Source organism: Bufo gargarizans, chromosome 1 (genome assembly GCF_014858855.1).
Source record: "Bufo gargarizans isolate SCDJY-AF-19 chromosome 1, ASM1485885v1, whole genome shotgun sequence".
In the NCBI taxonomy this organism is placed as follows: Eukaryota; Metazoa; Chordata; class Amphibia; order Anura; family Bufonidae; genus Bufo; species Bufo gargarizans.
Window position 1 is genome coordinate 387,289,428 of NC_058080.1, and position 25,792 is coordinate 387,315,219.

The 25,792-nt window shown below is 44.9% G+C and overlaps 1 protein-coding gene across 2 annotated transcripts in view; it reads right to left on the reverse strand.

The window, feature by feature from the left end:
• GTPBP3 (GTP binding protein 3, mitochondrial) overlaps positions 1-25,792 on the reverse strand; it is a 125,198-nt gene that overhangs the window by 65,769 nt on the left and 33,637 nt on the right. For both annotated transcript variants that reach the window (XM_044285581.1, XM_044285589.1), the window contains exons 3-5: positions 6,271-6,506; positions 4,562-4,648; positions 926-1,128 (exon numbers count right to left, since the gene is read on the reverse strand). In XM_044285581.1, coding sequence (XP_044141516.1) covers positions 926-1,128; positions 4,562-4,648; positions 6,271-6,506 — 526 coding nt within the window. The remainder of the gene's footprint in view (positions 1-925; positions 1,129-4,561; positions 4,649-6,270; positions 6,507-25,792) is intronic.

The following is a 25,792-nucleotide window of genomic DNA, read 5'->3' on the forward strand; positions in this document are numbered from 1 at the left end:
TTAAAAAGTGGGCAAGGTAGCGGGAGAGGACATGGCCTTCTTTAGTCCATTAAATTTTATTTAATTTATGCTAGAAGATGAAGAACACTTTCTGATGCATGGAGGGCCAAAGATGCCTGATTTACTAAGAGGCCTCCACATATTAATAAATTAGGCGCATCTTACGCCAGCGCAAACTAAATCAAGACTGATGCATGACACACTAATCTTGATAAATGTTCAAGTCGCCAAATAAACTGATGTCTCCAGATATTTACTTATGCCTAACACTATTCAACGCTACTACCAACATTTGAATTTCAAATTATGGGACGTTTAATCCCCATCCTATGCCGCCAAGAAGCTCCACAGAAATATCTCTTTTGATATATTAGTATAAAGAATAGCCCTTTTGTGGTCAAGTTCGAGGGACAGTCCCAGAAAAACCTGTTTTATTTTGTTTTATCTGCTGATCTGCTTTCCAACAAGGTCTTCATGATGGAGATTAGGCTCTGGGTTTCTGTCTTCATGTGATTATATCACAGCTTATAAGATAAAAAAAAAACTGCTGAATATTGAACACCTTTAACAAATGACATACCATTAACTGACTAATATTATAATTGGCCGATTATACTTAACAGAGACCTGTCATTAGTTTAATGCTGCCCTAACTGCAAACAGCATGAAACAGTGTTGGGCTCTGTAATTACAAAGTATGGCGTTTTATTCTGACACTGTGGAGTTTTATAGAAAACATAGTTTTAGAAAGGCCAGGCATGGGGAGAAGTATCCAGTGGGCAGCTCCCCTCTGGCTTCTCTTGGCTCGTGCTTGGTTGACAGGTGTCTCGCAATATGAAATATATGTAAACACACAAACATACAGGGCGTAAACATTCAAACATGATTACATGGTTCCTGATAGGCAAATTGTTTTTTATCTAACCCTGATTAATTGTTGGCTCCATCTCTGGTATAGTTGTCCAAGGTCTCCGGACATCTGACGCAAGGCCTGCCTTCTCTGAACCTCAGTCTCTGCATGAATGAGATCCCCAAGACCCTCCACCTCAGTCAGTTCCAGTTTTCCATTTTGAAAAGCTCTTTTGGTGAATTCACCTGGTTCTGCTGGACGGAGCATTTGCTGAGATCCTACAAGTAGAAAAAGAGAGTGTGAGCTTTTCAGTATATCGTGGGGTTTTGCTCTGGTAGACAGGATTAGCGGACGCAGTATAGAGGCAACAACAAGTTCTTTGGATCAAACAGTTCAGTATTTTATTCACACTTTAGGCAAGTGACAAAACAAGCAGTGATAATCAAGCAAAACGTTACCTTGACCATAACAGCACCAACCTGTTTTCACGCCAAACAGATAGCAAGCCTTCACCCAGACACAAGGCTCCCAGATCCTAACACAGAGACCTGGCTTCTGAGCCCAGCTGCCTATTTAAGGACATCCAGGTGCTGCCAAAACCCGGACCGGCATTGGTTGTAAATCAGACCAACAGCACATGCTGGGAGGAAAATACCTGTTTTCCCAGACCAAACCTCTCACTGTGTCACTAACTATATATATCCCATTACTTTTGGTCCCTTAACAAGTGGGAGGCACATATGCAAACAGTTGGAATTCCTACACCGTTCACCTGATTTGGATGTAAATGCCCTCAAATTAAAGCTGACAGTCTGCAGTTAAAGCACATTTTGTTTGTTTCATTTCAAATCCATTGTGGTGGTGTATTATCGCCAAAAATGTTATAATTGTGTCCATGTCCCAATATTTATGGAACTGACCGATATACACACACACACACACACACACAATCCAAAAAATATAAACAGCACTGCAGTCAAATAGTTGTGGTGTGCCAGCGGCTGTAGAAGTGATCCACCATCCAGTAAATAAAATAAAAAATTCCACGGTACTCCCAAAGCAGTAAATTAAAAGTAGTGTATTTTTAAATCACCAAAAAAAGGGAAGTTTTAGTCCTTTTACTGGGACCTTTCTCAAGCAGTGCCGTGGAATTTTTTTATATACTGTAGATTATATATATATATATATATATATATATATAGATAGCGAGAGAGAAGGAGAGAAATTTTTATGTAAAATCACATGATGGATCATTTACAACTGGTCATTGTCAGGTTGACCGTGTGCACTACACTAATCCATACAATGGTTTGCAGTTAAAAACTTATATGTTAACCATATAAAGTAACAGATCCCACTGCATACATTTCAGACTACAAAAGACAATTCTCCTAAAAAGTCCCTATGTCTTATAGTCAGGTTGTATAGCAGCTAAAGATGTACGCCTAGTGAGTTCTAAAGGGGTTGTGCAACTAATAAATGTACCCAAAAAGTATTGCCGTTACATTATTTTCCCCAAATACCACCATCTATCAAAACTGACTTTTTCAAAATTGATTAGCCTACCATTGTACCCTGTGGCAAATCAGTTAACATTTTAAGTTGCGGTTGGTTACATCCGGCATGAGCCTTGTAATGTAGGAAATAGGAAGTCACTATGGTAAGAACAAGGGGAGTGGTTAGTGTTGCATGATCTGCTGATGTCCGGAAACATTTTACTGTCCTAATGCAGGATGGGACAGCAGTCACATGATAAACCAGGTATACAATTCAAACATGGGGGATAAGAGAAAACTGAAAATGAGGTAGATTTAAAAAAAATATATTAAAAAAAATTAACAAAAACAATCCAAGGAAGAATGTGAGCTAGTGCAATTGATGAAGATATGATGAAAAGTAGTTTATGGCATAACCCTATTTAAAAAAAAAATGAGACTAGCCATGATACAGCCAGAGATAGAACCTTTATTAACCAGATGGGGACAGAGATTTGCAGGTAGTATTACCTGCAGATCTCACAGCAAACCTGTTTCTAAGGTGTTGCTTGAAAGTTTAGGTTCAGTTTTAAAGGGAATTAGTCACCACATACCTCAATAATAAACCAAGTGAAATGAGAGGGCCAGGCGGCGTCAATATGCTCGTGTCTGGCCCTGTGTTCTCGAGTATGCGCCTTCGCTTCAGTACACCCCAGTACAGCCCAGATGCTTGCCAGGGCTGAATTTGTCTTAACTGCAAAGCCCTGGCAGGCATCAGGGCTGTACTGTGTGTAAACCAACTGGCAATGCAAGGATGCATGCACGAGACCAGAGGGCCAGGCGAGATATTACATCACCACTGCCTAGCCCTGTCACTCAAAGCTAAGGGGGCAAGAAAAGTTTTAGTGCAACGGAGATGCCCTTCTTGAATCAAACAGCTCATCTGCATATCACAAAATTTAGGATTTCCCTGGAAAGCAGACACCGATCTGGATGGGGACAAAAACGTTAGGAGACTATAACACAACTAACACTTAACTTGTTGAGGTATGTGGTGACAGATTTTCTTTAAAACAAGATGACTCACTAGAAGGTATACAGCCTGAGATAGAGCAGAATGAGCCCCCTCTTCAGCCGGCTCTCATGTCAGCCAGCATGGAGAGTAAAGGTGGTAGTGGGGACATGCTGCCAGGCTGTAGAGAGAGGAGGCATAGATCCTCCCTCCCCTGAGTAACTGCACATGAACCCAGGGGGAGGGATAACACAGACTTCTGTGCATGTTATCAACCCTCCTCCCCATCAATCAGAGCATACATGCCGTCTAAGTGTCTTTTCCAGAAATGTATAGAGAAGATGCTACATGCTACAGGTCCTAGTGATAACAACGATTACTTCAGAGGACTATCTAATATATTTCTGACTAATGGAAAACATTTTCACTTACTCCGTTGCTATATATAATAATTTTCAATTTGTTTTACAATAGTCAAAAAGTTATATGTACATTAAAATGGCACTAATAGAAATGTCAACTCATCTCACAAAAAAGGCCTCATAGACATAGCTCCACTGACTGAAAAGTACGAGTTATGGCTCTCTGAATGGGGCTATGCAAAAACAATTTTTTAAGTGTTTCATTTTGCAATCAAATTGGTATTGCCATAATCATACTAACCAATGAAATAAAGGTAATAGGTTATTTATGCTGAACTTGTATTAAATATTTTTTACCTGGCTGTGTCCTATAGTCAGGTGTGTTTTATAGTCTGTAAAATATGGTACATACTTCCTAGTGTATGTGTTAAACAAAGGCCATAAACACAGTTGAACATAATAAAGATAAAGCCTAACACAACAGAATATTAGCCACTGACACCAGCAGGTTTCAGAATAGACTAGAGATGAGCAAATCGATTCATCTCATCAGCAGGGCTCCTTCACTTGTGGGGTGCTGTCCCCGCAGGTGAAGAAACACCCACCTGCCACAGGATATGCTCCCCAGATGCAGCTAATTTGAGCAGCATCTGAGCAGGCAGGGAATTGTCTGGGCCGGGCTGAATGTCTGACCTTGTCAATCTTGCAGAAGGTGGGTGCTTCTTCAAGTATAGAGACAGACCCCCCACAGGTAAAGAAGCCCTGCTGATAAGATGAATTGATCTAGAATAGACTGACATCTTTGTGCCTGTTGGTCACACTTCCACAGTTCAGTTTAAATTATAAAATCTGCAAGACATACCCAAAGCCTGAAGTACACCACTGACCACGGCTGGTCCACCATGCACATGGTATTCACAGCAGTCTTCTCCTGTGAAGCTATGTGGACCTAAAACAAAGAAATTATTTAATTGGTCAGTCTACCTCAATCCTTCCTTCCATGTAACTGTCCTGCCTAAATTAGAACTTGCCTAGAATGTCCTGAAAATATAATATGAGAAGAATGTGAATATCATAGCTTTATTTGCATATGTGATATTAAAGGGGTTTTCAGGGCTCCAGATACTGATGATAATATCCTCAGGATAGGTAACCAGGATCAGATCTGTTGGGATCCAGCAGCTGGCACCCCTACCGAGTAGCTGTTCACGACAGACGCCAGAGAATGGGGCTGAAAGCACTGCTCTAATGGTTGTGCTAGGTTACAGCTGCTGAGCTACCTTTCAATTAAATGGGTCAAATATGCAATTACCCTGCACCATCACAAACACAGAGTACTGAGCTGTCTGCTAGCTCTGTGTTCTCTACGTTAGACCTGGCGCCAGCAGCTGCCACCAACAGCTGATTGGTGGGGGTGCCTGTGGCTGTCAGACTCCACAAATCTTAAGAACTGCCGTTTGGGAATCCTTTTTTTAGGGGAGTTTTAGTAAAAGCTGTCTAATCGTAATAAACTACTGGCTGCTGTGGCCTTCCGGAAGAGAGTACATTCAGGAATGTGATTAATGTTTGATCTGATCGATCTCATTAGTGAAATGGTTAACCTATGTTATTGGTTCTAAGGTGGTTAATGAACTTCTCAAACCTAGGGCCTGGTCCAGACCATATCACCAAGATATCGTCAATGTACCTGGTCCACAGTATAATATGTTGTGTCCACGTCAGATTGCCATCAGTGTGAACATTCAAAGAGACGTATTACAAATCTATTATAGTCACAAAGATGGTAACTTCTGGTGTCTAGATATTTAACTGCAGACAAAAGTTTATCATTTCACTCATCCTATGCGGTATTCGTCAGTGGCTCAGAACCAACAACTTCCCTTGCAGCACGTCTGGCCACCAGGATCTACTGCTCTGTCTACTGATCCATCTCCTGCACTCTACATTTGCTAGCAAGGCCTCTCCAGTCTGTCTGTAGGGTGCGCATGTGTGTTTTTTGGCTCTTAAAGGTCTAGCGTGCACCCTAATCTTCACCACACAATCGTTTGCAACTCTGGGCTACTTGAGGCTTTTTCCCCTGTACTAAAGGTGCCTGAGCATAGGCTATTTTAGCTTGCTAGTTCTTGTGAAGGTGTGCTGTTCTGTTTGTCTGGCCATGTACTCAATTCTGGCCTTTTACTGACTAAATCTGTCTGACTGACCTGTGCCTGATTACCCTACTGACCCTACACTGTCTGCTCCAACTTTGGAGTGTCCATCAGACTGTTTGTAAGCTGCCCGTCTGACCTCAGCTTGTCCCTCACTTTGCCTGATCCCTTGGATCTCTAGACCACCATGGGTCAACAGTCAAGCACACAGGGAATACTCCAGGAGGTAGCAGTCTGGTGGCTCCCCTGCAGCAAAGTTTAGATCCCGGTATAGGGGGTAAAGGGTGAATATCAGGGAACTGCCTGTGTTTGCATATTTGGTTGACGTAGCGGTTCCACACCTACTGGAAGAAGAAGCTGTCCAGTTGCAAACATTATTATCTTATAACAGCTTTTTTGTATTAAAAACTAACTGAAAAGTTACCTGCAAACCATACTACCAGTCCTCTGTCCAACAGCTCTCCAGATATCGGACACAAAATTGATGCAAGTTTTACTTGCCGTGGAGGAGGCAACGACTGCCACTTGGTTAGGAGATGCAGCGCCTTTTGACTGGCAGGGCCACTAGTCCTGATCACTGCCACTCCACATTTGCCATGGCCAGATGATAGGGCAAAAATTGTATCTCTTACACAATGATGCATCCATCTTTTCAGTGACCTACAAAGTAAAGAACCCTATTGATTAATAACATTTCCTGAATTTTATCCTTTACCTATAACACATATAGCAGCATACTCCAAAAATCTGCATACGAAAGGTATATACTAACCCATTTATGCATGCAGGTACATTTTCATGTATATACGTTACCACTGCCTCCTGATTAAATACACATGCATTCAGGTACATATGCTCCACCAATCTTTGTATTAACTACACAGCTACCAGAATGCAATACTCAAAAACATCAGTAAAAAGCAAAATAAACATGTTTAGTGTCCTTTTTTAAACACTTTTAGTTGTCATTGTGCAACTTGATTTATTAATACCCTTTGCTTAAAAATAACAATCTCACATATTTATGATGTATCAAATTTCATTCAATAATATTATTAAAAAAATAATGACTGGGATGCCGTAATTAAGAGTCATAATCTGATAATATGTAATATTGGCATTCTGGCTAAAGATAAATTAAACTGGCAGAAACCAGAAACTAGACAAAATCATAGCTATAATAATATTTTAAAAACTGCAATTTTTTTAATTAATAACTCTCTTTTACTATAAGGAAAACACTTGTGAAAATACAGAAAAAATAGCTTCTTTTGATTTAAAGCAGGGATGCTCAACCTGCGGCCCTCCAGCTGTTAGAACTAAAATTCCCAGCATGCCCTAATAGCAGTAGGGTGTCCAGGCATGCTGGGAGTTGTAGCTTTTACAACAGCAGGAGGGCCGCAGGTTGGGCATCCTTGGTTTAAAAGACATCTGTCAGCAGGATCAAGCCTGTTAAACCATTCATAGGGCTGATTAAAACCATATCTTTCTAACCCCCCCCCCCCCCCCCCCGGTCTACCACTGCTTTTAGGAGAAATAAGTGTTTTTCCAAATATGCAAAAACAGGCTTAAATAAGACCTTTCATGGGTCCAGACATAATGAAATAAATAGGGGGTTGTGTAGGGCATAATTCATGGATGTAATATCGCTTACTAATGTGTCTGTCCGGCGCTCCGTTCCCCCGATGTGGCCCCCGTTCACTTTTCCCGCCTGGTATGCTGCCCTATTTCTCAATGGGTGCCTCCTTCTCCCTGGCTTTAGCGCAGTCCAATCACAAAAGGAGAGCGTCACAAAGGACAGCCAGGAAGAAAAAATAAAAAATCACCTTCTCCCTGGCTGTGACGCTCTCCGCTGTGATTAGATCACGCTACAGCCAGGGAGAAGGAGACGCCCATTGAGAAACAGAGCAGTCTCCTCCTCCCTGTACCGATGCTATTCCTTAGCATATCAGGCGGGCAAAGTGAACGGGGGCCACAGCGGGGAAACGGAGCGCCGGACAGACACACTAGTAAGCTATATTACATCCATGAATTATGCCCTAAACAACCTCCTACTCAGTTCATAATGTCTGGACCCATGAAAGGTCTTCTTTAAGTGCATCAAGGGCATAAGTGCATCAATCTACTCTTATCTGCTTACCTGGAAACTGCAGCTTTCGTCGCATCGTGGTCGGATGAACATTTTTCCCCATTTCACATATAGTGTTACAATTCTACACACTGAATTACACTTCCACAAATACATAACTCTGCAAATACAGGCGTATTCAATGCGGCAGCTGCAACTTCACTCACCCACAACAGCAATTATGGTTTATATTGCTCAATACACCTCCATGGCATACATTTAGTAGCCGCTTGGCTGGGTACTGCAGATTTGTCAATGAAGTGAATGTAGGGGTTATGGAACAATAGAAACTATGAAGACATCCTGATATTGATGGCCTAATATAATCGTTTTAAATCTAAGAAAACCCCTTTAAATACAATAATTGCTCAATAAATCTGAGAATGTTGTATGGAAAGGCTATATTAAAGCATGCAACACTTGGTACAGTTTTTTAGACAAAATTTAAATGTATAAATTCAAAAGGTAGACAGTAAATTCCTATGTTTGGAGATTGGAGCATGCATCTGTGATGCAGAGTTTACATGGCCGGTGCCCGTGTTTTGCGGCGATCCATACAGTCGTGTGAATGGGCCCTTAGAAAATAATAGAAGTCAGTGCCTATTTGGATGCCATGGACAAGACTCCCAAATGGTGGCTCATAAGGCTACTTTCACACTAGTGTTTTTACTGGATCCGGCAGGGCTCAGCAAAAACGCTTCCATTACTGATAATACAACCGTCTGCATCCATTATGAACAGATCCAGTTGTATTATCTTTAACATTGCCAAGACGGATGTGTCATGAACTCCACTGAAAGTCAATGGGGGATGGATAAATTTTCTATTGTGTCAGAGAAAACAGATCCGTCCCCATTGACTTGCATTGTGGGTCATGACGGAGCCATCTTGCTCCGCATCCCATGACGGAAAGAAAACCGCAGCATGCTGTGGTTTGCTCTCCGGTGTGAGAACGCAACCAAATGGAATGGAATGCATTTTGGAGCATTCTGTTCTGTTCAGTTACATCTTATCCCGGTATTGAGACCCTATGACGGATCTCAATACCGGAAAATAGAAGCCCTAGTGTTAAAGTAGCCTAAGAAAGCACAACAGAAGGAATAATGTTCACTTCCGTGGCCTAGTTGGGGCAGTTTCTGATCTTAACACAGCAGCCCAGGGGATATTCTCTACCTTATGGCCTGCTGAAGAACAAGCCTCCACAAAATGTTCATCTGTGAGATATTACAAGAAAATTTTGGTGCATATCCATAAAGCAAACATGGTTGATAAGAAATTAATGGTTGCACACACATATAAGCAGTAAAGCGGAGAAATGGGGATCATTCTAAATTCAAGTGGTGTTATACCTACTATAAATGGATCAATGGAAGCTCTTAGGGCATATTTTGATCAAACCTTTACTGCTTATGTGTGTGTGCAGCCATTAATTTTTTATCAACCATGTTTGCTTTATGGATATGCACCTATGACCATGAATAAGAATGTGCTAGTCTAAATTTTCTTGTAGTATTTATTGAGGGTAGCACCTCTTTTAGACTGAGCACACGCCCAACTGCCTGGGGCTTCTGAGCAGAGTACAAATGTAGCTGGTTCCTACACTGCCCTGAAAATGTGGACTTGGATAAGTCCAAGAGAGGTGGCAGATTAGTAATAGGGACCCGTCTGCGGAAGCCACCTTGAAGCTTGGTAGATGGGCCCGACACAAGTTTAATCAAAATGTGCGCTAAGAGCTTCCATTGATCCATTTATAGTAGGTATAACACCACTTGAATTTAGAATGATGCCCATTTCTCAGCTTTACTGCTTATATGTGTGTGCAGCCATTATTTTTTTATCATCCGTGCAATATAACATGTAGAGTTAATTTATACAAGCAAAAGGAGGCCACCATGGGTACAGCTCACCAACACTATCCAGGGGAGTATGAGGGCTCTACAGTTTCCCTGCTCCAGATCTTTAAGTGCACACCCTTCTACTGCAGAGAGGCCTTAGACCCCAAATGGAAGGTGTACAAAAATGTGACATTAAAGGGGTTGTCTTGCATTTACTATGTAGAGGAAGTTGATACAAGGCACTTACTAATGTATTGCGATTCTCCATATTGCTTTCTTTGTTCGCTGGATTCATTTTTCCAGCACATTATACACTGCTCGTTTCCATGGTTACGAACACACCTGCAATCCCGCAGCAGTGATCCTTCTTGCACACTACAGTTAAAAGCACCAGCCTGCTGTATGTGAGATCCCACGTTCCTGGCCACCAGAGACGCTGGCTCTTTTTCCTATAGTGTGCAAGCATGACCACCTCTGATGAATTGCAGGGTGGTCGTAATCATGGAAAAAAGCAGTGTCTAATGTGATGGAAAAATTAATCAAGTTAGCAAAGGAAGCAATATGTCAATAACATTACATTAATAAGTTCCTTGTATTAACTTCTTCTACATAATAAACTACATGCTCATAGGCGTATTTTAGAATGATAAATGACCCCCTATGTTACTATGTTTGTACAGCCCCCTTTCTCTGTAAATTGAGATCTATGATCTGTAAATTAATTGGGGAAATAAGAAGGCAAAGTTTCCCCTAAGATTATTGTTTAAGCCTAAGGAATCGTGGGGCTGGGGGTCCCTAATTTTGTTCATAAAGCTGTACTGTGTTCTGGACCATTTCTAGAATACCAAGGAGAAGCAGTTGAACTGCTCATACATTTTTCACCCAGACTTTTGATTTTTCGACTTTCTCTACTTTGGACTTATCCTTCTTATTGACAGGCGATTTAAGATATTCCAGGTCTCACACGCACTCATCTGGCATTTTGAGATAGAAACCTAAACATTTTAGCGGTTTCTTTCTTTGAAGCTGAGACCCCTAACATGTTTGATAGATAATCCTAAGGCTCGGTTTAGACCTGAGCGTTTTACAGCGCGTTCCTACACGCTGTAAAACGCTCAACAGGCAAGAACCAATGATTCCCTATGGGAATGGTTCTCACCTGAGCGTTTTACAGCGCAGACTATCGCGCTGTAAAACGCCCGACGCCCCAAGAAGTACAGGAGCTTCTTTGGGGCGTCTTGTCAAGCGTTCCCGTACATAGACTTCAGCGGGAACGCGCGACAATGGGCGTTCGCTTGTCTCTGTATGCGCGATTGCAAACGCCCGTACAATCGCGCATACAGAGCGTACGTTCAGTACGCTCAGGACTGAACCCAGCGTAACTGATTTTGAGAACATTTGAGAAAAACTTCTTCTGTCCCTGGTCATGCTGGCTCTCTAATGTATAAATTGCTTTGGGATGATTGTCTGCAGGATTTTGTCCCTTCTTTTGCAAAACGGAAGAGATCCCTTGATAATGCTTTGTTGGGACATAGTTGGTCTAGAATTTTACAGCTCATGCATAGATCCTTGATATGTAGTCACTCGCAGTAAAGAATTCTAAGATCTTGCCGCACTGACACGGGTACTTGACTAAACTACAATTGATATATTTCTTGGTTATTTCCACCTACTGGTGGTGAGAGCATAATTTGGACACAAAGAAGCATATTTGGTGGTGTTGCACGGAATCCAGGTCCATTATTTTGGGAGAAAGTATTTTCTCTGTATAATCTGGTCTGTTTGACCATGATCATTCCCGTCACGGTACTGGCACTGTTATCGTATTCTTCGCTGTCTGGCTACAGGAAGGGTCACCGTAGACATTTTCTGCATGTAGTGCTTCAGGAAATTCCCAGTCACTGGAAAACAGGGAACCAATGCTCTTCAAGTGAGCTGTTTGTTGGACTGCTTAAAGAGGACCTTTCACTACTCTACAAACGAAAAACTAACTATACCTGTGGGCAGAGCGGCGCCCAGGGGTCCCCCTGCACTTACTAGTAAGTCTGGGCGCCGCTCCGTTCGCCCGGTATAGGCTCCGGTGCCTGCGCTCCCTCTGACTGTTTTCTTGTAGGAGGCGTGTCCCTTGCTGCACTGCTGGCCAATCGCAGCGCACAGCTCATAGCCTGGCTATGAGCTGTGCGCTGCGATTGGCTAGCAGTGCAGCAAGGGACACGCCTCCTACAAGAAAACAGTCAGAGCGCAGACACCGGAGCCTATACCGGGCGAACGGAGCGGCGCCCAGACTTACTAGTAAGTGCAGGGGGACCCCTGGGCGCCGCTCTGCCCACAGGTATAGTTAGTTTTTCGTTTGTAGAGTAGTGAAAGGTCCTCTTTAAATGCCGCTATGCAAACCAAGCAATTTATAGTCATTTGTGATAGGCTGCATGATAAATGTATCCGTACTTGGCTCCATTGGATTCCTTTAGAGATTCTGGGGACTTGAGTAACTGGATTTCAGCCAACTGGGCTTATTAAAAACTGACCTGCAACACTACTTTACAGCTAGCTATATGGTATCTCTGTGTTTGACTGAATGATATTGCTGTCACAACCAGACAGCTGAGAAGCTCTGACAGAGGCCTTTCAGAACCTCCTCCTTGAGTTTCTGTGTTGTGGTATTCAGCTCCTCCTCTCGTCAGCCTCTCTCAGCTGTCATGTGTTGGACTAATTGCTTCCCTTTAAATTCCTCCCCAGAATGCTTTTCTGGGCGGCCTATACTTCTTCCTGGAGTGTGTGTGCATGCTGACCTTGTTCTCCTGCCTGCTACAAAGCTAAGTGTTGTACCTTTATCTGTTATTTTCTGTTTGCTGGATCCCAGGTGACCTTGACTCCCTCCGTATCTTGTGTAGGGAGCCGGTGGTCGTGCCCCCTCACTATTGTAGGGTTCTCAGGGCTTTATAGTCAAGGTTCGTGGATATGCAAACCTCCACCATTAGGATCTTTGCATAGGCTGAGCAGCCAGGGAAAGTGCCAGGTCTTCTGCAGGGGTCTCCCTTGGTTCCTTAGCTTTCGGATCCAGCGAGTCATTTATACATGTTGCTTGGCCTTGTTTCCTGTACACCGTCCGTGACATTATAGGCCGCCATAACCGTCTCAAGCATGGATCCGGTTTCACTTTTGGCTGAACGCTTCCAGGGTCTTTCATTGGAGGTAGCTGATCTCCGTAAGACTTTTTCTCAGCTTCAAGTGACCGGTTCAGCTTGCGTTCATGGAGTTTGTTCTGAGCCTAAGATCTCGCTCCCGGATACGTTCTCCGGGGGTAGTGAGAATTTTGTGCGTTTTAGAGAGGCTTGCAAACTCCATTTTCGCCTTCTTCCCCACTCCTCTGGTGATGAGGAACGGAGGAAGGGGATCATTATATCGCTGCTCAGAGGTAACGCTCAGTCCTGGGCCTTTTCGCTGCCGGAGGGGGCACGGCCTCTCCGTTCAGTGGATGAATTCTTTTTAGCCCTGGGTCAGATATATGATGATCCGGATCGTATTGCTCTGGCTGAGTCTAAACTACGTCTATTATGCCAGGGTAAACAATCCGCAGAAATATACTGCTCAGAATTTCGGAGATGGGCAGTTGATACTGGTTAGAATGATGCTGCACTCCGAAGTCAATTTTGCCATGGTCTTTCAGAGGGATTGAAAGATGCATTTGCCTTTCATGAGAGGCCTATTTCTTTGGACTCTGCTATGTCTCAGGCCGTTCGTATTGACAGGCGTCTTAGAGAGAGAGGAGAGATGTCCCCTTCCTGTCATACTCAGTCCCAGGACAGTGCAGCGGTCCCATTCTGTGCGCAGGGGTCTCAGTCGCTGTCAGCCCCTTCTGAGCAGGAGCCCATGCAGCTGGGGTTGATTGCTTCTGACAATAGAAGATTCAGCCCGCATGGGAAGGTTTGTTTTTGTTGTGGAGGTATAAATCATTTGGCAAATATTTGTCCCTCTAGGAGATTCAGGCAGTTTTCTGGGAGTAATAAAGAAACAAACAGGAAAAAATCTTTTAAAAATGTTCCGTCTGTTACTATTGGCAGGGTTGAGGCGGAAATTGAAGGTTTTCCATTTGCTTGTAGTTCCCGTTTTGTCCTGCCGGCTAGGGTGGCGCTAGAGAGCAAGAACATTTTTTGTGAGATTTTTGTGGATAGTGGAGCAGCGGTCAATCTCATTGATAATCAATTTGTGATAACTCATGGTTTCCAGGTGCGCACTTTGGGAAAGGATATTCCTGTTTTTGCTATCGATTCCGCTCCACTTTCTCAAAAATCATTAAAGGGCATAGTTCACAATATCCGTTTAATTGTGAGTGATGCTCATGTTGAGGATGTGTCATGTTTCGTCCTTAGCGGTTTACCTACCCCTCTGGTGTTGGGGCTACCCTGGCTCACTAAGCATAACCCCACCATTGATTGGCAAGCGAGGCAAATAAATGGTTGGAGTGACTTTTGCAGAGAGAATTGCCTCATGACATCTGTTTCTGAGGTTGCTACTAAGACTGTACCATCTTTTCTCTCTGAATTTTCGGATGTCTTCTCTCAGAGTGGAGTTCAGGATTTGCGCCCGCACAGGGAGTACGATTGCCCTATTAATCTCATCCCAGACGCCAAGCTGCCTAAATCTCGTTTATACAATCTTTCCCAACCTGAGAGGATCGCTATGCGTGCTTATATCTCTGAGAGTCTGAGAAAAGGACACATACGACCCTCGAAGTCACCTGTTGCCGCTGGTTTTTTCTTTGTTAAGAAAAAAGATGGTTCTTTAAGACCTTGTCTGGATTTCAGGGAGCTGAACAATATCACAATTCGTGACCCTTATCCGCTTCCTCTGATCCCGGACCTATTTAACCAGATTGTTGGGGCTAAAGTCTTTTCCTAATTAGATCTAAGAGGGGCATACAACCTGGTCAGAGAAGGGGACGAATGGAAGATGGCCTTCAATACCCCTGAGGGCCATTTTGAGAATTTGGTTATGCCTTTTGGTTTGATGAATGCCCCAGCCGTTTTTCAGCATTTCGTGAACAGCATTTTTTATCATTTGATGGGAAAATTTGTATTGGTGTATTTGGATGACATTTAGATTTTTGTCTCCCGATTTCAAAACTCATAAGGAACATTTACGTCAGGTCTTGCTCATCCTGCGGGATAATAAATTATATGCGAAACTGGAAAAATGTGTGTTTGCGGTTCCAGAAATTCAATTTCTGGGGTTTCTTCTCTCCGCTTCTGGTTTTCGCATGGACCCCGAGAAGGTCCGCGCTGTGCTTGAGTGGGAGCTTCCTGAGAATCAGAAGGCGCTGATGCGTTTTTTGGGCTTTGCCAATTATTACAGGAAGTTCATTTTGAATTATTCTTCTATTGTTAAACCACTCACTGATATGACCAGAAAGGGGGTAGATTTTTCTTCTTGGTCAGTAGAGGCGCGTAAGGCTTTTTCTGATATCAAGGAGAGTTTTGCTTCCGCTCCCATCTTGGTGCAACCTGATGTTTCTTTACCCTTCATAGTTGAGGTTGATGCTTCTGAGGTGGGTGTGGGGGCGGTCTTGTCTCAGGGTTCCTCTCCTGCCAATTGGCGACCGTGTGCCTTTTTCTCAAGAAAACTCTCCTCCGCAGAGAGAAATTACGATGTGGGAGATAGGGAATTGTTGGCCATCAAGTTGGCTTTTGAGGAATGGCGCCATTGGCTAGAGGGAGCCAGACACCCTATTACCGTATTTACTGACCATAAAAATCTGGCCTACTTGGAGTCAGCCAAGCGTCTGAACCCGAGACAGGCCAGATGGTCTTTGTTCTTTTCTAGGTTTAATTTTGTTGTCACATTCCGCCCTGGAGTTAAGAATGTGAAGGCAGATGCCCTGTCACGTTGTTTTCCGGGATGCGGGAATTTTGAAGACCCGGGTCCCATTTTGGCTGAAGGTGTGGTGGTCTCTGCTCTTTTTCCTGAATTGGAGGCAGAGGTGCAGGCAGCCCAGTCAGAGGCTCCTGATCTTTGTCCTCCTGGGAGGTTGTTTGTGCCTCTCGCTTTAAGACACAAGATTTTTAAAGAACACCACGATACGGTCCTTGCTGGGCACCCGGGGGTAAGAGCCACACTGGATCTCATCGCTCGGAGATTCTGGTGGCCTGCGCTTCGTAAGTCGGTTGAGGGTTTTGTGGCAGCCTGCGAGACTTGCGCTCGTGCCAAAGTCCCTGATTGACGGCCATCAGGTCCTCTCCTTCCCTTACCCATTCCTTCCCGTCCTTGGACACATCTGTCCATGGACTTCATAACAGACCTGCCTCGTTCCTCAGGGAAGACTGTGATTCTGGTGGTGGTGGACCGTTTTAGCAAAATGGTGCATTTCATCCCTTTTCCTGGTTTGCCCAATGCTAAGACGCTGGCGCAGGCATTTGTGGATCACATTGTCAAATTGCACGGTATTCCTTCAGACATAGTCTCTGATAGGGGCACGCAGTTTGTTTCCAGATTCTGGAAGGCTTTCTGTTCTCGCTTGGGGGTTCGGTTGTCATTCTCTTCTGCTTTCCATCCGCAGTCGAATGGCCAGACAGAGCTCGTCAATCAGAATCTGGAGACATATCTGCGCTGTTTTGTGGCGGAGAATCAAGAGGATTGGTGTTCTTTTTTGTCCCTTGCTGAGTTTGCTTTAAATAACCGTCGTCAGAAGTCCTCTGATAAGTCACCATTTTTTGGTGCATATGGGTTTCATCCGCAGTTTGGGACTTTCTCGGGAGAGGGGTCTTCTGGTTTACCTGATGAGGACAGATTCTCCTCGTCTTTGTCATCTATTTGGCAAAAGATTCAGGATAATCTAAAGAGCATGAGTGAGAGATATAAGCGTGTGGCAGATAAGAGACGTGTGCTTGGTCCGGACCTGAATGTTGGTGATTTGGTGTGGTTGTCTACCAAGAATATCAAATTGAAGGTTCCCTCCTGGAAGTTGGGTCCTAGGTTTATTGGGCCTTACAAAATCCTGTCTGTCATCAATCCTGTTGCATACCGTCTTGATCTTCCTCAGACTTGGAAGATCCATAATGTTTTTCATCATAAGTCCTTATTGAAACCTTATGTTCAACCCATTGTACCCTCGCCTTTGCCTCCTCCTCCGATTATGGTTGATGGGAATCTTGAATTTCAGGTCTCTAGGATTGTGGATTCTCGTCTTGTCCGCGGTTCTCTTCAGTACCTTGTTCATTGGGAGGGGTATGGTCCTGAGGAGAGGATGTGGGTCCCAGTGACGGACATTAAGGCCTCTCGTCTCATCAGGACTTTCCATAGGTCCCATCCTGAGAAGGTGGGTTCTGAGTGTCCGGAGTCCACTCGTAGAGGGAGGGGTACTGTCACAACCAGACAGCTGAGAAGCTCTGACAGAGGCCTTTCAGAACCTCCTCCTTGAGTTTCTGTGTTGTGGTATTCAGCTCCTCCTCTCGTCAGCCTCTCTCAGCTGTCATGTGTTGGACTAATTGCTTCCCTTTAAATTCCTCCCCAGAATGCTTTTCTGGGCGGCCTATACTTCTTCCTGGAGTGTGTGTGCATGCTGACCTTGTTCTCCTGCCTGCTACAAAGCTAAGTGTTGTACCTTTATCTGTTATTTTCTGTTTGCTGGATCCCAGGTGACCTTGACTCCCTCCGTATCTTGTGTAGGGAGCCGGTGGTCGTGCCCCCTCACTATTGTAGGGTTCTCAGGGCTTTATAGTCAAGGTTCGTGGATATGCAAACCTCCACCATTAGGATCTTTGCATAGGCTGAGCAGCCAAGGAAAGTGCCAGGTCTTCTGCAGGGGTCTCCCTTGGTTCCTTAGCTTTCGGATCCAGCGAGTCATTTATACATGTTGCTTGGCCTTGTTTCCTGTACACCGTCCGTGACAATTGCCTAGCTGATACGTGGGCCTATATGGTCATTCCATGTTTATTTCATATACTTACTTGTTTTGTAGCCCTTATATTTCATATTCTTGAAAATGACAACTACAGTATGTAGCATGTGTGCTACGTGCATGTTTGACTGTTTTATTAAAACTAATTTACCATAAAATAAAATGCATCAATACAAATCTGCATCTGTAAAGCCATCCTACCAAAGTTTAAAGTCTGCTTGGATGAAAATTTACTTGCATTCCCCTTTGGAGCTTTAGCTCAAACCCATTTAATCTACTGCTGGGGAATTTACACAGTCAAATGCTTATCTATGGCCTTAATGCCTTGAAAGAGATATTTCCTTAACGTTCTACAGAGGCATCGTTTTTTTCATAATCATGGCTCTACATCCTAGCACAGAACATTAAAGGGATTAGTGCCAGAGACCTATATTTCCCTGAGCTGGCGGACATCTACAGTGATTCTTCGGAATCTCTGAAATGGTTGTGTAAAGGGTGTGCAGTGCTTGCATAAACCGTATTTTCTCATACATCAATTACAGATGTTTCCATATTAAACAGTAACATTGCAGGGTCTTGCTCGTTCATGAATACATGTATATATCCATGATCAAAAAACATAAATACATATTTTAGAATGCTGATATGCCATTATAGGAAGGAACTTCCAGATGCTGTGCTTTCTAATACTGCATCAGTGGTTTACTCCTGGTATTTATGCGCAAAAGGCCCCTTTTACAGCTGCAGATTTTGCATTGGAATTTGTAAGTCAAAACTCGGAGTGGGCCCAAAACAAAGCAGAGGTTTAAACTGAATTTGCTGGGTCACTTCTGATGGCCTATCTAAGAGTACTACATGATACAGGGAAAGAAGCTGAGCCCTACGATATATAGTTTTATATAATCGGAAGTGTGCTTTGAGAAAAAAAGCTAAGTAAACCCTGAAAGAACTCCCAGGAGATACATTTCCCTTCCCACACTGGATGATTGACAGCACTCTCTGCATCAGTGTAAGCACACAGAAGGTAGTCATATAACATCTATAATGTCCTGATCTTAGATTGGGAAGCAAAAATCACCTAAAGGTTTGCTTTAAAGGGATTCTGTCAGCTAGATTTTAGTAACAGAGCTTTTGACATCCCCACATCAGTCTCCTCGATTTGTTTTAAAATATACCAGTATTACTGCCATCTGTCTTGTCAGATTACGGCGAAACATCGGTAATGAGAGGAGTGAATAATTAGCAGTGGGGCGGGGCTGGGCTCCTAGAGAATGGTTCTCGCTGGGCACAGCCAGAGGGACAGCCCCGTGGGCACATTACTGAGGTAATTAGCATATTCATAAAAAATGACAAGACAGATGGCAGTAATACAGATTTTTTTTTATCAAATATCTTTTTATTGGAATTTATATAGTAAATGACATAACAAATAAAAATAAATAGTACATGACATAACAAATAAAATAAATAGAGGTGTCCAAATTCTTAAAAACTTGGGCTCCTTGGAAAAAATACAAAAGCCAAACCACAAGTTAAAATGACCTCACTCTATCGATGCTCAAAAGTGACAGACCCTCACAGACCCTCTGACTAGTTGAAAATACTGGTATATTTAAAAAAAAAAATTAGGAGACTGATTGTGATGTCAAAAGCTCTGTTACTAAAATCCAGCTGACAGAATCCCTTTAAGGAGCACCTATCACAGGATAATGGGTTTTCATTAAAAAAATCAAAGCACCCTCAAATATAAATACATAAATATAAGTTATTAAAACAATGCTAAAAAAAAAAAAAACTTGTACATGTACCGTAAATTACCCAACTCACCACAGGAGTCTGCCCCAAATCTTCACACACACTTTCCAGTATGCCCTGGCACCTTTCCAAAATCATGTACAGTCGTGGCCAAAAGTTTTGAGACTGAGCCAAACTTTGGTTTTCATATGGGACTGAAACAAATTTTGGCTTGCTGCTTCATTGCTTTCTTTGTCTTCTTGTCAGATGTTTCCACAGTATATCAAAGTACAATTACAAGCACTTCATAAGTATTTCACTTTTATTGACAGATACAAGTTTATGGAAAGACTCAATATTTACAGTGTTGACCCTTCTTTTTTAAGGCTTCTGCAGTTCACCCTGGCATGCTTAACATCAACATCTGGGCCAAATCCTGACTGATGGCCACCCATTCCTGCTAATCAGTGGTTGGAGTTTATTACAATTTCTGTGTTTTTGTTTGTCCATCTGCTTTTTGAGAATTAAATGCAGATTCTCAGAGGGATTGAGATCTAGAGAGTTTCCTGGACATGGACACAAAATTTTTATGTTTTGTTAACCAAACAACTTAGTTATGACTAGAGTTGAGCGGACACCTGGATGTTCGGGTTCGAGAAGTTCGGCCGAACTTCCCGAAAATGTTCGGGTTCGGGATCGAACCCGAACCCCCATTGAAGTCAATGGGGACCCGAACTTTTCGGCACTAAAAAGGCTGTAAAACAGACCAGGAAAGGGCTAGAGGGCTGCAAAAGGCAGCAGCATGTAGGTAAATCCCCTGCAAACAAATGTGGATAGGGAAATGAATTAAAATAAAAAGTAAATAAATAAAAATTAACCAAAATCAATTGGAGAGAGGTCCCATAGCAGAGAATCTGGCCTCACGTCACCCACCACTGGAACAGTCCATTCTCAGATATTTAGGCCCCGGCACCCAAGCAGAGGAGAGAGGTCCCGTAACAGAGAATCTGTCTTCATGTCATAGCAGAGAATCAGGCTTCACGTCAGCCACCACTGCAACAGTCCATTTTCATAAATTTAGGCCAAGCACCCAGGCAGAGGAGAGAGGTCCCGTAACAGACAATCTGGCTTCATGTCAGCAGAGAATCAGTCTGCATGTCATAGCAGAGAATCAGTCTTCATGTCATAGCAGAGAATCAGGCTTCACGTCACCCACCACTGTAAGAGTCCATTTTCATAAATTTAGGCCCAGCACCCAGGCAGAGGAGAGAGGTCCCGTAACAGACAATCTGGCTTCATGTCAGCAGAGAATCAGTCTGCATGTCATAGCAGAGAATCAGTCTTCATGTCATAGCAGAGAATCAGGCTTCACGTCACCCACCACTGTAAGAGTCCATTGTCAGATATTTAGGCCCAGCACCCAGGCAGAGGAGAGAGGTCCCGTAACAGAGGATCTGGCTTCATGATAGCAGAGAATCAGTCTGCATGTCATAGCAGAAAATCAGGCTTCACGTCAGCCACCACTGCAACAGTCCATTGTCAGATATTTAGGCCCAGCACCCAGGCAGAGGAGAGAGGTCCCGTAACAGAGGATCTGGCTTCATGTCAGCAGAGAATCAGTCTGCATGTAATAGCAGAAAATCAGGCTTCACGTCAGCCACCACTGCAACAGTCCATTGTCAGATATTTAGGCCCAGCACCCAGGCAGAGGAGAGAGGTCCCGTAACAGAGGATCTGGCTTCATGTCAGCAGAGAATTAGTCTGCATGTCATAGCAGAGAATCAGGCTTCACGTCACCCAACATTGGAACAGTCCATTGGCATATATTTAGGCCCCGGCACCCAGACAGAGGAGAGGTTCATTCAACTTTGGGTAGCCTCGCAATATAATGGTAAAATGAAAATAAAAATAGGATTGAATGAGGAAGTGCCCTGGAGTACAATAATATATGGTTAAGGGGAGGTAGTTGATGTCTAATCTGGACAAGGGATGGACAGGTCCTGTGGGATCCATGCCTGGTTCATTTTTATGAACGTCAGCTTGTCCACATTGGCTGTAGACAGGCGGCTGCGTTTGTCTGTAATGACGCCCCCTGCCGTGCTGAATACACGTTCAGACAAAACGCTGGCTGCCGGGCAGGCCAGCACCTCCAAGGCATAAAAGGCTAGCTCTGGCCACGTGGACAATTTAGAGACCCAGAAGTTGAATGGGGCCGAACCATCAGTCAGTACGTGGAGGGGTGTGCACACGTACTGTTCCACCATGTTAGTGAAATGTTGCCTCCTGCTAACACGTTGCGTATCAGGTGGTGGTGCAGTTAGCTGTGGCGTGTTGACAAAAGTTTTCCACATCTCTGCCATGCTAACCCTGCCCTCAGAGGAGCTGGCATTAACACAGCTGCCTTGGCGACCTCTTGCTCCTCCTCTGCCTTGGCCTTGGGCTTCCACTTGTTCCCCTGTGACATTTGGGAATGCTCTCAGTAGCGCGTCTACCAACGTGCGCTTGTACTCGCGCATCTTCCTATCACGCTCCAGTGCAGGAAGTAAGGTGGGCACATTGTCTTTGTAGCGTGGATCCAGCAGGGTGGCAACCAAGTAGTCCGCACAGGTTAAAATGTGGGCAACTCTGCTGTCGTTGCGCAGGCACTGCAGCATGTAGTCGCTCATGTGTGCCAGGCTGCCCAGGGGTAAGGACAAGCTGTCCTCTGTGGGAGGCGTATCGTCATCATCCTGCCTTTCCCCCCAGCCACGCACCAGTGATGGACCCGAGCTGCGTTGGGTGCCACCCCGCTGTGACCATGCTTCATCTTCATCTTCATCCTCCTCCACCTCCTCCTCATCCTCATCCTCGTCCTCCAGTAGTGGGCCCTGGCTGGCCACATTTGTACCTGGCCTCTGCTGTTGCCAAAAACCTCCCTCTGAGTCACTTCGAAGAGACTGGCCTGAAAGTGCTAAAAATGACCCCTCTTCCTCCTCCTCCTCCTCCTGGGCCACCTCCTCTTCCATCATCGCCCTAAGTGTTTTCTCAAGGAGACATAGAAGTGGTATTGTAACGCTGATAACGGCGTCATCGCCACTGGCCATGTTGGTGGAGTACTCGAAACAGCGCAACAGGGCACACAGGTCTCGCATGGAGGCCCAGTCATTGGTGGTGAAGTGGTGCTGTTCTGTAGTGCGACCGACCCGTGCGTGCTGCAGCTGAAACTCCACTATGGCCTGCTGCTGCTCGCACAGTCTGTCCAGCATGTGCAAGGTGGAGTTCCACCTGGTGGGCACGTCGCATATGAGGCGGTGAGCGGGAAGGCCGAAGTTACGCTGTAGCGCAGACAGGCGAGCAGCAGCAGGATGTGAACGCCGGAAGCGCGAACAGACGGCCCGCACTTTATGCAGCAGCTCTGACATGTCGGGGTAGTTGTGAATGAACTTCTGCACCACCAAATTCAGCACATGCGCCAAGCAAGGGATGTGCGTCAAACTGGCTAGTCCCAGAGCTGCAACGAGATTTCGCCCATTATCACACACCACCAGGCCGGGCTTGAAGCTCACCGGCAGCAACCACTCGTCGGTCTGTTGTTCTATACCCCGCCACAACTCCTGTGCGGTGTGGGGCCTGTCCCCCAAACATATGAGTTTCAGAATGGCCTGCTGACGTTTACCCCAGGCTGTGCTGAAGTTGGTGGTGAAGGTGTGTGGCTGACTGGATGAGCAGGTGGAAGAAGAGGAGGAGGAAGCCGAGAAGGAGGAGGTGGCAACAGGAGGCAAAGAATGTTGCCCTGCGATCCTTGGCGGCGGAAGGACGTGCGCCAAACAGCTCTCCGCCTGGGGCCCAGCTGCCACTACATTTACCCAGTGTGCAGTTAGGGAGATATAGCGTCCCTGGCCGTGCTTAATGGTCCACGTATCTGTGGTTAGGTGGACCTTGCTACAGATGGCGTTGCGCAGTGCACACTTGATTTTATCGGATACTTGGTTGTGCAGGGAAGGCACGGCTCTCTTGGAGAAGTAGTGGCGGCTGGGAACAACATACTGTGGGACAGCAAGCGACATGAGCTGTTTGAAGCTGTCTGTGTCCACCAGCCTAAATGACAGCATTTCATAGGCCAGTAGTTTAGAAATGCTGGCATTCAGGGCCAGGGATCGAGGGTGGCTAGGTGGGAATTTACGCTTTCTCTCAAATGTTTGTGAAATGGAGAGCTGAACGCTGCCGTGTGACATGGTTGAGACGCTTGGTGACGGAGGTGGTGGTGGTGTTGGTGGTACATCCCCTGTTTGCTGGGCGGCAGGTGCCAACGTTCCTCCAGAGGCGGAGGAAGAGGCCGAGGCGGCAGCAGCAGAAGAGGCCGAGGCGGCAGCAGCAGAAGAGGTAGCAGGGGGAGCCTGAGTGACTTCCTTGGTTTTAAGGTGTTTACTCCACTGCAGTTCATGCTTTGCATGCAGGTGCCTGGTCATGCAGGTTGTGCTCAGGTTCAGAACGTTAATGCCTCGCTTCAGGCTCTGATGGCACAGCGTGCAAACCACTCGGGTCTTGTCATCAGCACATTGTTTGAAGAAGTGCCATGCCAGGGAACTCCTTGAAGCTGCCTTTGGGGTGCTCGGTCCCAGATGGCGGCGGTCAGTAGCAGGCGGAGTCTCTTGGCGGCGGGTGTTCTGCTTTTGCCCACTGCTCCCTCTTTTGCTACGCTGTTGGCTCGGTCTCACCACTGCCTCTTCCTCCGAACTGTGAAAGTCAGTGGCACGACCTTCATTCCATGTGGGGTCTAGGACCTCATCGTCCCCTGCATCGTCTTCCACCCAGTCTTGATCCCTGACCTCCTGTTCAGTCTGCACACTGCAGAAAGACGCAGCAGTTGGCACCTGTGTTTCGTCATCATCAGAGACATGCTGAGGTGGTATTCCCATGTCCTCATCATCAGGAAACATAAGTGGTTGTGCGTCAGTGCAGTCTATGTCTTCCACCGCTGGGGAAGGGCTAGGTGGATGCCCTTGGGAAACCCTGCCAGCAGAGTCTTCAAACAGCATAAGAGACTGCTGCATAACTTGAGGCTCAGACAGTTTCCCTGATATGCATGGGGGTGATGTGACAGACTGATGGGGTTGGTTTTCAGGCGCCATCTGTGCGCTTTCTGCAGAAGACTGGGTGGGAGATAATGTGAACGTGCTGGATCCACTGTCGGCCACCCAATTGACTAATGCCTGTACCTGCTCAGGCCTTACCATCCTTAGAACGGCATTGGGCCCCACCATATATCGCTGTAAATTCTACTACGGCTACTGGGACCTGAGGTAGTTGGTACACTAGGACGTGTGGATGTGGCAGAACGGCCACGTCCTCTCCCAGCACCAGAGGGTCCACTAACACCACCACGACCATGTCCGCGACCCTTACTAGATGTTTTCCTCATTGTTATCGTTCACCACAACAACAAAAATATTATTTGGCCCAATGTATTGTATTCAAATTCAGCTGAATATAAATTTGAGGCCTAGTATTTAGGCGCTGGGTGACCGGTATGGATTTACTGACAGAATTAGACTTGGAAATGCACAGTAGCGTGTGTGTGAAGTTATTCTGAATGACCCTATGTGCACCTTGAATATTATATACCCTTTTAGGGATAGATTTCAAATAGCTCTGATATAGCAGAAACCACTAAATTATGAAATTGCTAAATTGGGAATTGTATTTCAACCCAGAACAAAAAATGTGCTTTGACGGACACTAAATAACTTGCCCAGCCACAACAGTACAGCGGTAACGACAGATTTAGCGGGATATAAATTTGAGGCCTAGTATTTAGGCGCTGGGTGACCAGTATGGATTTACTGACAGAATTAGACTGGGATATGGCCAAAAAATAACCACACTATTGCTGGTTAAATGCACTTGGTGTGACAGCTTGACCAACCACACTACTGAGGGTTAAATGCACTTGGTGACGGGCGCAGCTTGCCCCTGATGTAGTATATGGCCAAAAAATGAACAGACTATTGCTGGTTAAATGCACTTGGTGTGACAGCTTCACCCTGATGTAGGCTTTAGCCCAAAAACAACCACACCATTGAGGGTTAAATGCACTTGGTGACAGGCGCAGCTTGCCCCTGATGTAGTATATGGCCAAAAAATGAACAGACTATTGCTGGTTAAATGCACTTGGTGTGACAGCTTGACCAACCACACTACTGAGGGTTAAATGCACTTGGTGACGGGCGCAGCTTGCCCCTGATGTAGTATATGGCCAAAAAATGAACAGACTATTGCTGGTTAAATGCACTTGGTGTGACAGCTTCACCCTGATGTAGGCTTTAGCCAAAAAACAACCACACCATTGAGGGTTAATTGCACTTGGTCGCAGCTT